Here is a 12726-nt window from a genome sequence, read left to right on the forward strand (position 1 = left end):
TGGTTTCTGTATTGTGTAGAGAAAAAGCTAAAAAATAAATAAAACGGATCCGTGTTCTGCATCAAGCCCTGCCCTGACCTTCCTTTACTCGAAAAAGTTTGACCAGTCAAACCAAAGAGTCTCTGCTTTGACTGCACATGCCCAGATGACGCATCCTAACTAACGTACCCGCGTGGACAAAGCAACACTAGCGATATTAGCAAGATAGCTAGTAATGAATTTATTCTGTTAATCGAAGTAGCTAGCGAGCTAAAAACACAACACCGCTATTTGGAGATTGATTTAGTCCCGCAGTACTTGGGACTTGAGTATGTCAACAACTGACGATTCACGTTTTAACAACGGTATGTCCAGTACTTCAACACTAATTTAGCCAGACAGCTAATGTGTTAGCCAGGTCTTCGTTGCGAGCTAGCTGCCTTGGTTGTGTAATGTTAGAACTACTAGCTTATTGTAGCTAGCTACCTAACATGACAACGTTGTTGATCATTTTTCTCTACGGTGTCTACAACTGGGAACATGTCCATGGCATGGGGTTGTGTGTAACAGTGTAGTGAACGGCACAATTAACTAAAAAGCAATCTGGCGAGATTTTATGAGGATTTCTTACGTGTTTAAGTCAAGAAAACATTAGCTGTAGCTAGTTTTGAGCTGGAAAGTGCTTCGACTGAAACATGGCTAGCTAGTTAAGTGCTGTTGTGAATTAGCTAGCTGGTCACAATTTATGAAGTTAGCTAGCTAAATTGTAATACTTATTAAATGCAGAACACGTCAACAAGTTCCCAGTTTTGCTAACTAGCCAGCCAGGCCATTTCTTGGCTTGCTTGCCAGGAAACCGCTGCCTTAATACACAACGTGCGTAAACAAACAGCTCGTGTTAGCTAGTATCAAGTCAGATATCTGATTAGGCCAACTAGCTACAGCGATTGGAGTAGGCAGTCTATAGACATCTAGTTAAACGAAGCAATGTTGTCTAACCATAAATCATTTATTAGACTTTAGGGATACCAAAAGCTGTGTCCTATCATTACAGTTTAAAGGCTAAACTTAACTGCCGCCAGTAGCTTCTGAAGATCACTGGAGAGAACATCAAGTTTCATTGTGTAGTGGACTAAACCAGTGTGGTAACCCTCTGCCCACCAGATCATGATGACCGAGTGGGAGGACAGAAGATTCGCAATCGCAAGGGTCGGGGGCCATTCCGTGCCCCTATGTACAGCGACCAAGCGCCAGCGTCAAGATCAAGACATGGAGGCCCAAGAGGAGGTGGTCAGAGGGGGGGAGGCGGCGGCCCTGGACCCAGAGCAAGGTTTGATGACGAGGATGGAGATGTGGCCATGATGGACAGCAACTCGCAGGATTCTTCCTCTCAACAAAGATTGTCAGTACCAGTTGTTTCTTCTGCATGAGTAAATTATCAGGGATATTTAAATGTTGCCTTGTTATTGTTGCCTGCAAATAGAGACCTTTCCTCGACTCTTAGTGACCCGAAATACTGTCAGAACTTCTGTATGCACTTAGTATCCTTGATTTTCTTCTTAACGTACTAAATGCAGTAACTGTATGTTGCTATTAAAATGAATTAAAGGTAAATGGCTGTAGTGATAATTAATGTTCTTTATTTTCTCCCCAATAGTAATCCTTATGGGAGGCCTAATCGTCGTAGAGATGATCGCTTTGATCGGGGCTCGAGAGGGGGGGGAGGAGGGGGTCAGCGTGGTCGGGGGAACCGAGGGGATGGAAACGGAGGTGGCCGGAAGACCTGGTTCAGGATATCAGTAAGTGTGCTTCCGTCAGTCAAGTCCTGCACTGTTTTTATCACATTTAGTCATTTAGCAGACGCTCTTATCCAGAGCGACTTACAGTAAGTACAGGGACATTCCCCCCGAGGCAAGTGCCTTGAAGTGCCTTGCCCAAGGACACAACATCATTTTGCACAGCCAGGAATCCAACCAGCATCCTTCGGATTACTAGCCCAATTCCCTAACCGCTCAGCCACCTGACTCCCTTCTTTAGACCAAATCATCAAGCATAATAGTTAAGTTTCACTGTTGTTGCTTTCTGATTCATCTAAATGGGAAATGACTGTTTTTTTTAGATCCCCCATGGACGGAAATATGATAAAGAGTGGCTATTAAAGTCGCTTCAGAACCTCTGCACCATGCCCTTCACCCCAATACAGGTAAGTCAGTGTTGGACAGGTTGCACCTAATTTGTGCAATCTTCCAGTCCATCATGATATGACACATCTAGGTTTACTTTTGTGCGCTGTCCATTAAATATGATTTTCATCCTTCTCTTTTTCAAAGTACCACCTAGAGGGCAACCGAGCTCAGTTCTACATCGAAGATTCAACCACTGCGAATGCGCTTACTAAGGTGTCACGGAGGATAACGGATAACAAGGGCTACAAGGTACCAGCCTCCCTTAACACACTGTGTGGATGATGTGCATCAGAAGGACTTCCAGTGCAGGGCAGTCATATCAACCATCGCTTCATGTGATCATCGAGATGTATTCACTCTTCAATCTCTTTGCAGGTGACAGTAATGATGTTCCCCTGTGCACCACCTGCGTTTCTTCAGACCGAACTTAAACCCGAGGATTTGGAACACTTAAAGGTATGAATGTGATGAATGGTATAATGTTAATAAGGAGTTGATAAGTGCCCGATTGATGTTTTTACTGTTAATTGTATCCAAGCTGAGTTTGCTCACTTGACTTGCATTTGGCAGCATTTTGTGATGCTCGGGTCTTTGTGTGATTTCATGACTCATTTTTCATGTACTTCCTCTTAATGTTTGGGTTTCTGTAAAATCTTTGTTTCCTCACAGCAATGCATGGCAAAACGCTTTGATGGCTCTCAACAAGCGCTTGATTTGAACAACATCCAGATTGACCCAGGTAAATACTCGTTAATTCCGTATTCAGTATCAAACAGGAATGGTAGGCATCATCTATTCTAAACCGCTATCTTCCAACTCCCATGATTGACTGTGTCTTTCCCGTCATCACAGATCTTGTGTCTCAGAACATTGATGTGGCATTAAACAGAAAGAACTCCATGCAGGCTATAATCAAGATCATTGAAGAGAACATTCCAGAGGTGAGGCGGAATAGAATGTCCTCAATGTGATATAGGAAAAAAATCATTTGAAGCATGCAGTAAATACTGATCATTTGGAGAAAGCAATTATAATATATCAAATGACAATTTTTTTAAACTAAAAAGTTTATTTTAAACACCATGTATTCATGTCTTGCTGATCTCTTTCCCACCCCAACAACTGCAGCTTGTTTGTCTGAACCTCAGCAACAACAAGTTGTTCAGACTGGATGATCTAGCAGAGCTGGTGCAGAAGGTTCCCAATCTGAAGACCCTTAATCTTTCCCACAACGAGGTAAGGATGCTGGGCCAGGAGCCCAACACAACACTGCCGCTGGGCCCTGGAGGAAGGAGTTGAACCCATGTGACTCAGGCCACACGTGTCTAAGTCGGTTCCTTACATTTAGTCATTTAGCAGACGCTCTTATCCAGAGTGACTTACAGTAAGTACAGGAACATTATCTCCGAGGCAAGTAGGGTGAAGTTCCTTGCCCAAGGACACAACATAATTTTGCACAGCCGGGAATCGATCCGGCAACCTTCTGATTGATAGCCCGATTCCCTAACCACTTAGCCATCTGACCCCCCACTCCTTCCTGTGGTTCCAGCTGAAGGCGGAGCGCGAACTGGACAAGCTGAAGGGCCTGAAGCTGGCAGAGCTGTGGCTGGACAGCAACCCTCTCTGCAGCTTCTTCAAAGACCAGGCCGCTTACATCAGGTCAGCCCACGCTCACAACAGGACGGGGGGGCTCTCTGGGGACCGTATACTGGGAGGTGGATGGGAAGGAGGGTGGGTTAGTATACCCTTTAGTGAATAAGGGTGGGGAGTGAGGAAAGATGATTATTTGGATTAAATTCTTCTCCGGGGGGGGGGGACCGCTTGGTGGTTAATTCTAGATAAGCCCTAGCTGTGCGTCAGCTGTGTTATCTGTCCAGCCTGGGAGAAGTCTGACCCGTACTCTCTGAGGGCCACTCCCTGACATGCAGTCTGTTCAGGATGGATGTTTGGATACTCCTGCTTAATACCATCTCTGCGTTACACTTGTTGAGATTGCCCCAGTATCTATTAAATATATATATATTTTGGTTACTTCATTGCATATCCAAATCTGGCCTTTAGAACTATGCTACTCCTAGATACGGGCTCAACTGTGCTGGTTTTAGTTTCCTATGTTAACCTATCACTTTTCCCCCTCTTTCTTGAAATCCCTTATCTTCTTTGCACATGTCTTCAGCAGTGGAGATGAGACTGAACCCCCCTGCTCGCTACGTGCATTTGACAAAAACATACCACACCAAACCCCTTCAATTCCTCAAAGCATTTCAACACACCTACACCTAAACATGAATACATGTTCAAACGCTGGCTAGACTACGTTGGGCGATTGGTGCCCCCAAAACTTTGTCAAGAGCTGGATCTGTGGGGAAAACCCCCCTGTAATCCTGTGATGTTCCTATGGGAATCTCTGCTGAGTTGGCTGATTGGCTGCCTCCTCCCCTCCACCCTGACACATACTCAGCCTGAAAATGTCGCAAGTGTTGAAGGCTGGTTAGCCAAAGACGGGTAAGACCCTACCTCCAGATCCGGGGCAACCTAAGGCAGGCACAGTCACGCACTTGACGACTCCGTGTTGTCGCGGCACGCGCTGTTTCCATACGGACGCGACCACGGACGAAGGGACGGATGGCGAGAGGAATGAGGAACAGGTTGCTGGTTTGGGGAGGGAGAGCGTTCTTTGTAATTGAAGAGCCATGCCAAGTAGAGTCCCTTAGCGCAAGGTTTATCAGTGATTTATGGCACGGTGTTCCACAGCCAGAGAGGAGGGAAGGCCTTGAATGAAGGACAGGATGCTTTTCTATGGGCATGCAGACCTTAATGGATTCTAGAATGGTCCGTAAATGGATTCTAGAAGGGCAGCACGGTCATGCAGATCTTAAATGTATTCCAGAACGGTCATGACTCGGATGGAGTTTAGGGCTCTGATAAATCAGCCCTCAGAATCAACAAGATCATTAAAGTACTTGATCTGCCCTATTCTAATAATTACATCATATAATTGCAAATCCATGACACGATGGGCATTTTAAAGGTGTGGTTCAGATTGCTATATTACATCAATCAATGTTAGAAGTTACACGTGTAATGTCGGGGGTTTCAGAGCTCATCTTCATTGTTCTTTTTTCACTCATTTTTCATAATTGTTTTTCACATACTAACTTGAATGTCTGGCTTTCTTGCCTGCTATTTTATCTTGGTTTTGATGTGATGTAGTTCTGACATGGTTTTTCTTAATGAGCAGATTGATCGGACTCTCATCACTACTCACTCCATCTCTAGGCTCTTTCACACTAGAATTGTTTTTTTCTCCACGTCCGTTTGTGCATTTACGGTACAAGACAGCTAGGCAACGTTATTTTAATATCTCCCTAATCACTGAATGGGCCATTTCAACTCACTCACTCGCTCCCCCGTGTGGTGAAAGCAACTTGTTTCTTGGTTATGTCAACCAACGTTTATGGCAACAAATACCCCTCACACCACTTCCACCCCCTTCAAGACTGCGTGTTGGTATGTACCGGTGTGTATGTGTGTGTGTGTGTGTGTGCGGGGGGAATGGTGAGTATCACAGAGGGGTGAGTACCATGTTGGAAAAAAGAGGTGGGGGGTGGGGTATGAATGCCAAACGCAGAATTGGGGATGTCATTTGCACTTTTTCTAAACACGAAAGCTCCTGCAAATGCACTGTGTTAAAGCATTGTGCCCCTTTTAGATAAGTACGTATACATTTGTTTTACTTAAGATTTTGGATATGATTTTTTAAAGTGTGTAACCTCACTTGACAATAGTGTCTGGACAAAGTCTCAGGGAGGATTGCAATATGAGTTGGTATAGTCTGGTTTAGTGTAGTGATGTGTGTGCGTGTGCATAAGGGGATATAGTCATGTGTGTGTTGCAGTGCTTTGTGGGTAATGAAGTGTTCTGTTGGTAATGTGAGCCACATCCTGTGTTTATATTGAGTTATCACTAAACACCCGTACTCTCCTCTTCTCTGTGGATGTGAGACAGCGTTGTGAGGGCACGCTTTCCCCGGCTCCTCAAACTGGTAAGCATCTGGATCAAAGACTGTTCATTGACGTGACATTGTGAAGGCTAAAATGATTTAAAAAATAAGTTAACCAATCATGTTTTTTATTAAAACTGTATTTACTAAGTAGTAACCTCAGCTGCACCAGTTTGCGAAGGGATTACATCAGGGTGTATTTTATTCACCTGTTTGGGTTTTTTATTCCCTCTCCTTCCACACCCCCATGTTCTCTCTCTCCTTCCACACCTCCATGTTCTCTCTCTCCTTCCACACCTCCATGTTCTCTCTCTCCTTCCACACCTCCATGTTCTCTCTCTCCTTCCACACCTCCATGTTCTCTCTCTCCTTCCACACCTCCATGTTCTCTCTCTCAGGACGGTCAAGATCTCCCTACGCCTATAGGGTTTGATGTGGAGGTGACTCCTGCCGCCCTGCCCCCCTGCAAGGTAACCAGCCGCCCCACAGCAGTACTTCTAGGAGCTTTACTACCATATAGTTTATATATTTATCCAATAAACAGGTGAGGGGGAGGGTTAGTGTGTTAAACATTCCCATTAATGAAGAATTCTCCATCTCTGGTATGTGTTTCCAGCCCAGTTACTTCGGCTCTGAGGAGATCAAGGGTCCCATTCTGGGATTCCTCCACCAGTGAGTTTCCTTCCTTCACGCTAAACACGGGGGAGAGATCGTCGTGGGCAAACATTGACGCAAGCGCTTACGCGATTTCGGTCAGCGCAAGATGCCTTTTGACTGCAGTGTGTTTAGTTTGAAGCGTGTGTTTGGTTCAATGTGTTTACAGATACTACAGTGTGTACGACTCCGGAGACAGGCAGGCCCTGTTGGATGCCTACCATGACGTGGCTACCTTCTCCCTGGTCATCCCCTTCACCATGCAGAATCCCTCCAGGTACAGGACGTAGCCACAGCTCTCCTGTAAACACAGAAAGGCATGGATGTTTGTTTCTCTTCTAAACTGCCGCTGGTTTCTCCTGTGGTCAGGTGCAGTCTCGGGGACTATCAGAAAGACAGCCGCAATCTGAAGAAGATGAAAGACCCCAGTAAGTCTCACCCCTGCATGTTTCATTTGATAGTTTAGCTCGAAAAATACAAAGTCAGTCTTCTGGAAGAAGAATCTCTCGCCTTTTATAATTAGATGGTTTATCATATTGCGTAATAAGTAAACGAGTATTAAGGTCACTGCTTAGTATAAGTAGTAAATAATGATGTCACTGACTACTTTATATCCAAAAATAAACAGTTATTTCGTTAATAGGTTCAAATCTTATTGTGTGCACAATTCATCACCATTGACTGCTTTGTATAAGGAGAAACTTCTTTATTGGTTTATTACTTTAAGAAAGAAAGAAACGTCTGCTGATGTCCTGTGTCTCGGTCCACAGCTACACGGTTCCGCCTATTGAAAAACACACGTCTGAACGTGGTGGCTTTCCTGAACGAACTGCCAAAAACCCAGCATGACACCGCCTCCCTCAACATCGACGTCAACACCTTCACCGTGAGTTAGCTGTCAGCCGTCACCTCGCCGGGCTAAGCTTGTCTCTCATTGTGATCGTGACCTTAACTGGACTCCCTGTTTGTCGCCCAACAGAACACGTTGCTAGCTTTCACCGTCAGTGGAATCTTCAAAGAAGGTGTGTATGTTTCTCACTGAGAGTTCTGTGACTAATGGAGTAGCTTTTAGAACGTTGGCCTGACTTCTTCCTTGTGTCGTTTCTCAGTTGAAGGGAAATCCAGGGACTCCGTCAGAGCCTTCACTCGCGTGTTCGTCACAGTCCCGGCCGGAGGAACCAGGTAGAGAGAGTTCAACCCATTCCCACCGCACCAAACATCCAATATAAATCCGTGGGAACATCTTGTGTGCGTGTGACTCACCCTGTTCCCCCTTCGTCCCTCAGTCTGTGCATCGTGAACGACCAGCTGTTTGTACGCAACGCCTCGACGGAGGAGATCCGCCGCGCCTTCGTGGCGCCGGCGCCTACGCCCTCCAGCAGCCCGGTGCCCTCGCTCTCCGCCCCGCAGCAGGAGATGCTCACGGCCTTCTCCCTCAAGTCCGGCATGAACCTGGAGTGGTCGCAGAAGTGAGTTAACGCAGCGCTGCGGTTGATTTGTCTCGATTTGTCTGTTATTGTGGGATAAAGTGTATCAGTTGGATGTTTGTTGACCCACCCCTTGCTGTCTCAGGTGCCTGCAGGATAACAAGTGGGACTTCAACCTGGCTGCGCAAGTCTTCACAGACCTTAAGGTATTGAGGAAAATCTTGTGTGGATAACACTTTTATTCTGTGCTTATTCAGTGTGAAAGCCTCACCGAGAACACTTCTCTTTCCTCAGGCCCATGGCAAGATCCCAGATGTTGCTTTCATCAAGTGAAGAGGCCGATTTGTAAAATGTATTTCTTTTTAATTTGTCATATCAACTTTTCCTTTCATTGAACAGATTCTCTCATTTGGAGAGATATGTGTACCGATTGTGATTAAAATGGATAAATGTTTGTCTGGATACTTATTCCCCCCCCCCTTTTAATACCAGAACATTTATACCCAAACCAAAGGACATAAAGTGACAAGACAAAAACGGATGGAGGATTATTGCTCATAGCAGATTTTATTAGGTACAGTAAGAATTAAGTACACAGCAAGGAAAGTGCAATAACTTGCCAAGTGCCAATCAAGTCACAATTGTGCGTATACATTTCGGCCACTGATCTTGCGGCAGAACTTGAGATTTTTCAACCACCACCATAAACACTGTCAAGGTGATCTATAATAGCATCACAAAAACACTTCCAATTTCCAGAGAGGAGGAAAATAATCTGTAAAGCTAGTATCAGTAGTTAGCGTTTTGAACGTTAAATGTCTTACTACAGTTGCCCCCTAAGTTCATGAAGGTTCTGTACCGCAGCTTATTAAATCATACAGTGCGTGGTTGTAATAATTTTTCTTAGCATTGCTTCAGGACAGGTCGAGAAGGTGAGTTGAAGCAGGGTGCACCGCTAGACCAGCTCAGAGAGCATGTTGGAGGCCAGGCTGCAGGTCAGCCCAGTGCCATCAGGTTCCACATTCACCTTCTTCACAACACCATCTTCCACCAGCATAGCATACCTGGGGAACACAAACACAATGTTTAATCCCCCAGTTTGAGTTCACATTGATTAACTTTAACGCAAGTTTGTGAATATAAAAAAATATATATATATATACATATACACTAAAATGTATAAACATAATTGAGCACATGACTTTATCCAAAGTGACAAATATATATTGAAAGTACAGCAGAAAATTTAAAAAATCGATTCGCTTTCTTTTTTACAATTTTTGGTTGTGTGAAATGTAAGCATATATTGAATCAAAATTGGATTAAAAAATTGTGAATTGATTTTTAATCGAATCATGACCCCCAGAATCAAATCGTGAGATACCAAAAGATTCCCACACCTAGTTTGCACTGATACACTTTTGTAAAGCAAAACATTGGGTTTAAAGTGTAAATTAAGATGAATCCATTTAAAACACACTATAACATGTTGTTCATTAAGATTGATCCGTCTGAAACACTGTGCTATAATGGGTTGTTAATCAAAATGAATGCATTGAAACATTGTTCTATAATGTGTCAGGTGGCTGAGCGGTTAGGGAATCGGGCTAGTAATCTGAAGGTTGCCAGTTTGATTCCTGGCCGTGCCAAATGACGTTGTGTCCTTGGGCAAGGCACTTCACTCAACTTGCCTCGGGGGAATGTCCCTGTACTTACTGCAAGTCGCTCTGGATAAGAGCATCTGCTAAATGACAATGTAAGGTGTAATGTGCTGATGGCTTCAGGAGTACGAGAGGTCGTCTACTGCTGCCTACAGAAGGCTCACCTCTTTGAGCGCTTGTTGCCAAGTGCCTGCACGATCTGATCGCTGTCCAGCATGAGGTCCACTGCCTGTAGGGCAAATGTGATGTATTAATATAGCCTGTGGCCTCTTGCTCTGCAGTGAAGCTCTCTTCCACTGAGTTATACCCAGTTGGTAGCATGTATTCACAATGTTGGATATCAACTGTGAATATAGAAATGTCTGACCTGGGTGAACGCCCCAGTAGGGTCTGCCAGCATGCGGACCTGCAGGAGAAGAGCAAACATGCGCTGGTGAGAAAGGATGGCTATAACGATAATACTACTACCACTAATAATAATAATACCAATTATAAATCATGTGTCCATTTAGCAGATGATTTAATCCAAAGCAACAAACTTGCAACCTTACACTGTCTTCAATAATGTTTCTATTCTAGGGCTCTACTATACTCTATACTCTTCTGTACTCTATACTCTATACTCTTCTGTACTCTATACTCTTCTGTACTCTATACTCTTCTGTACAAGGTACCTTGCCGTCGGTCCCATGTTCCTTCCCCCAGGCAGCCATGACGAACGCGTCGTTGACAGAGACGCAGGCCACTTCCTGGACCCCCTTACTGCGCAGCACCGCAGCCTGCTCCACAAACCCTGGAAGATGAGTCTGAACACAGGAAGAGGAATTGAAAGTTACCACGACAGCACTGTGGGTTGTGTGTTCGGAATAGTCATCGTCAATGTCTCAGGGGAGGGATAAATCAACGCAGTGCACATCCATGCTGGATGAGGAGTCACCTTGGAGCATCCTGGGGTGAAGGCACCTGGCACAGCGAAGAGAACTCCTTTCTTCCCCTTGAACAGTTGGTCCATAGACACCTTGTTTCCAGGTTCCCCCTCCTGAACTTCCACTGCTGGGAGGGCTTCTCCAACCTGAGAGTGTGGGGTGACGAATGTCAAACAGGCATGTGTTGCCCGGGCAACAGAGGCTTATGTCATGATGCTAATACTTCAGTGACATAGTAGACTACTGTTTCCGAAAGTAGATGTACTTCCTTAATAAAATCAGCTTATATTGTACATTACGTCACAATTGTGTGTCATATCACAAAGTAAAATTAGTAAATAGTTATCACCCTGGCCTCTTTGCTTGTGGCGTTTCTGCAGCTGCCTTGCAGTAAAGCAGTTAGCTTAGCTATCTCCCAGAAGTTAACGAGCTGCTAAACTGATGTTCTGCTAGAGGTAGTCACGCGAGTTTTCGTGACTTTAGTGACGTAAGTAGCGACATTGACTGTGGCTAGCATGTTAGCCACCGTTAGCTTCACTTTTCGCCACAAAAACTTAATTTCCACTTAAACCATGCAACGGAACGTAAATCCCATTAGAAGCAACTCAATAGCTACCAATACGAAACTTTTGACACCTAGGTTGTCTATGTAGGCCAAATATTGACTGAGTTTTAGGGGGCAAAAATAAATAAAAATAATAATATATGTGTGAGAGAACAAAGGTTGTGTCCTTGCCGAAGGCAAAGCACACCCAATTAACGGACGAGGCGCAGGCATAAGGCGGTAAGTTTTCTGCCAAGTTGATAGCTGTCTAGAGTTACACGATTTGATTAAATCCCTGAGCTGATGCAGAATGTGGTTTGTTTCAGCGGCTGGATTTCAGAGTTTATTATTGGCTATGATTCGCACATGCGTGGTGTAAATTATGAAGGCCTTCTACCACCACTGTAATGGCACATAATGGAATGGAATAAAGCACATAAATAAAGTGAAGGTAAACCACACGTGACGTGACTATATGCCTTATACAAATAATTGTGTCAAAGAATTGTCGTATAACTGACAATGGGGTGTAAAAATCGAATTTGATGAGTACAGCTACTACGCTAGTTTGCTAGCTATAATATGTTCAGTCTTACGACGTCATGACGAAGAGGGCATGATAGCCAGACAGCTAATGTCAGGCCAGCGAGTTTATTATACAGAGATGACATGGCAAATCAGACGGATTTTATTTGTTGCTAGTCTAACCCTCATCTGGTAATCTAATCTACCCTTAAAAAGGGAGGCTAAAGATAGCCACTGGGACCTCGTTTCATTTTGCGATTTAGAGGTTATCGTAAGATTATTTTTCAATTGCGACTTGATACAATCCTAGAGAGGCGAGCTCACGTTCGACAAATAGCTATCTAGATCTTTAGTTAACTAATTTACGCATTATGAAATATAACTATCCTGTTTTCTGCAGTCAAGGTCACGACTAACCCGCTTTTCTGTTTTAAAAAAGCATGTTTGCTTACCTTAATCGGCATTGTTGCGAAAAGCGTGGTGTGTAGCGGTCTTATGAACTGCACTGCACGGGTCCCTTTCAGAATTACAACAGAGGAAATCATTGGTCTATGCTGGGTGAGCCCCTTTAACGACGTCTTGCTAGACCAGCAACCGCAAACAGAAAGTACATCAGCTGCAGTGCCACAAAGTTAGCTGGAGCACTTATGTTAGCTCACGGAGTGTAAGATTAGGATATACTGAAGCTTAAATCAGCTTCTCGCTATATGCAGGCTTTTTTCATTATTGGCATACCATCTTGGTCACTTTTTGCACATCAAGTTGTTTCACATACAAGTATGTCCATACAAATATAGTACATAATATAGTTTATACTTTAT

The 12726-nt window shown here is 44.2% G+C and overlaps 2 protein-coding genes across 2 annotated transcripts; one reads left to right on the top strand and one right to left on the bottom strand.

The window, feature by feature from the left end:
* Positions 1 to 175: 175 nt before the first annotated feature.
* nxf1b (nuclear RNA export factor 1b) lies at positions 176 to 8703 on the top strand. The gene is made up of 21 exons (XM_067256697.1): positions 176 to 344; positions 1144 to 1381; positions 1637 to 1778; positions 2099 to 2182; positions 2310 to 2414; positions 2541 to 2621; positions 2835 to 2904; positions 3018 to 3106; positions 3294 to 3401; positions 3715 to 3824; positions 6174 to 6210; positions 6567 to 6638; positions 6785 to 6840; positions 6992 to 7099; positions 7192 to 7250; positions 7593 to 7708; positions 7802 to 7844; positions 7932 to 8004; positions 8109 to 8291; positions 8395 to 8455; positions 8544 to 8703. Exons 1-21 carry the CDS (start codon positions 311 to 313, stop codon positions 8580 to 8582), a joined length of 1908 nt encoding a protein of 635 aa, XP_067112798.1. The 5' UTR covers positions 176 to 310; the 3' UTR covers positions 8583 to 8703.
* An 89-nt stretch (positions 8704 to 8792) lies between these two features.
* On the bottom strand, positions 8793 to 12526 carry prdx5 (peroxiredoxin 5). Its single transcript, XM_067257005.1, has 6 exons — positions 12358 to 12526; positions 10848 to 10982; positions 10585 to 10716; positions 10278 to 10316; positions 10075 to 10139; positions 8793 to 9313 (listed from the first exon to the last, which is right to left on the bottom strand). The coding sequence occupies exons 1-6, from the start codon at positions 12448 to 12450 to the stop codon at positions 9205 to 9207; spliced, it is 573 nt and encodes a 190-aa protein (XP_067113106.1). The 5' UTR covers positions 12451 to 12526; the 3' UTR covers positions 8793 to 9204.
* Positions 12527 to 12726: the final 200 nt, after the last annotated feature.

The sequence above is a fragment of the Osmerus mordax genome, chromosome 19, assembly GCF_038355195.1.
Source record: "Osmerus mordax isolate fOsmMor3 chromosome 19, fOsmMor3.pri, whole genome shotgun sequence".
NCBI classification, from domain to species: domain Eukaryota; kingdom Metazoa; phylum Chordata; class Actinopteri; order Osmeriformes; family Osmeridae; genus Osmerus; species Osmerus mordax.

Coding starts and splice junctions, on each gene's coding strand:
- prdx5 (XM_067257005.1), bottom strand. CDS start 12,450: ATGATTTCCTCTGTTGTAATTCTGAAAGGGACCCGTGCAGTGCAGTTC. Junction 10,983..12,357: donor TCGCAACAATGCCGATTAAG/GTAAGCAAACAT, acceptor CCACACTCTCAG/GTTGGAGAAGCCCTCCCAGC. Junction 10,717..10,847: donor TCACCCCAGGATGCTCCAAG/GTGACTCCTCAT, acceptor TCCTGTGTTCAG/ACTCATCTTCCAGGGTTTGT.
- nxf1b (XM_067256697.1), top strand. CDS start 311: ATGTCAACAACTGACGATTCACGTTTTAACAACG. Junction 7,845..7,931: donor CAGTGGAATCTTCAAAGAAG/GTGTGTATGTTT, acceptor GTCGTTTCTCAG/TTGAAGGGAAATCCAGGGAC. Junction 8,292..8,394: donor AACCTGGAGTGGTCGCAGAA/GTGAGTTAACGC, acceptor TTGCTGTCTCAG/GTGCCTGCAGGATAACAAGT.